The sequence below is a fragment of the Antrostomus carolinensis genome, unplaced genomic scaffold (assembly GCF_000700745.2).
Source record: "Antrostomus carolinensis isolate BGI_N321 unplaced genomic scaffold, ASM70074v2 scaffold20447, whole genome shotgun sequence".
Taxonomy (NCBI): Eukaryota; Metazoa; Chordata; class Aves; order Caprimulgiformes; family Caprimulgidae; genus Antrostomus; species Antrostomus carolinensis.
In genome coordinates, this window is record NW_010328288.1 from 1 (window position 1) to 736 (window position 736).

General features: G+C 47.6%; 1 protein-coding gene across 1 annotated transcript; it reads right to left on the reverse strand.

The window, feature by feature from the left end:
- Positions 1-28: 28 nt before the first annotated feature.
- Positions 29-435, reverse strand: ZNF22 (zinc finger protein 22; the record flags this gene model as incomplete). Its single annotated transcript, XM_010172206.1, has 1 exon — positions 29-435. A coding segment is annotated over exon 1 (407 nt), but the record flags the coding sequence as incomplete, so codon positions are not given.
- Between the last annotated feature and the right edge of the window lie 301 nt (positions 436-736).

The window sequence follows — 736 nt, forward strand, 5'->3', positions numbered from 1 at the left end:
GTGGATGCGCTGGTGGTAGAGGAGGTACGAGCTGTGGATAAACCTCTTCCCGCAGTCGTTGCATTTATAGGGCTTCTCCTCGGTGTGGATACACTTGTGATGGATGAGGGATGAGCTCAGTTTGAAGCTCTTCCCACAGTCTCTGCACTTGTAGGACCTCTCCCCAGTGTGGATGCGCTGGTGGTAGAGGAGGTACGAGCTGTGGATAAACCTCTTCCCGCAGTCGTTGCATTTATAGGGCTTCTCCTCGGTGTGGATACACTTGTGATGGATGAGGGATGAGCTCAGTTTGAAGCTCTTCCCACAGTCTCTGCACTTGTAGGACCTCTCCCCAGTGTGGATGTGCTGGTGCTGGATGAGGGATGAGCTTCGACTGAAGCTCTTCCCACACTCACTGCACTTGTAGGGTCTCTCCCCGAACCACAAATAAAACATAGCACATGACAAGAATACAGAGGATAACTTCACACTTGGGTATTTTTTATTTGAGCTACAGTTTATAACTGGTCTGTTTACAGTGAAAGCCTTGGAGCTGGACAAGAAACAGGGCTCAAAGGTAATGTTGGAAATGTAAGGGGAGGATCTAAAGTTAATGCTGCTTGGTGATTCACATAATACCTTTCACCTTCTGTTCTCCATAAGTCTACTCATCTCCTATGCCAGTCTTCTAGTATTCAGGTCTGAGTTAGTTCCTCCATGAGTAGACTTCTAGTATTCAGGTCTGAGTTAGTTCCTC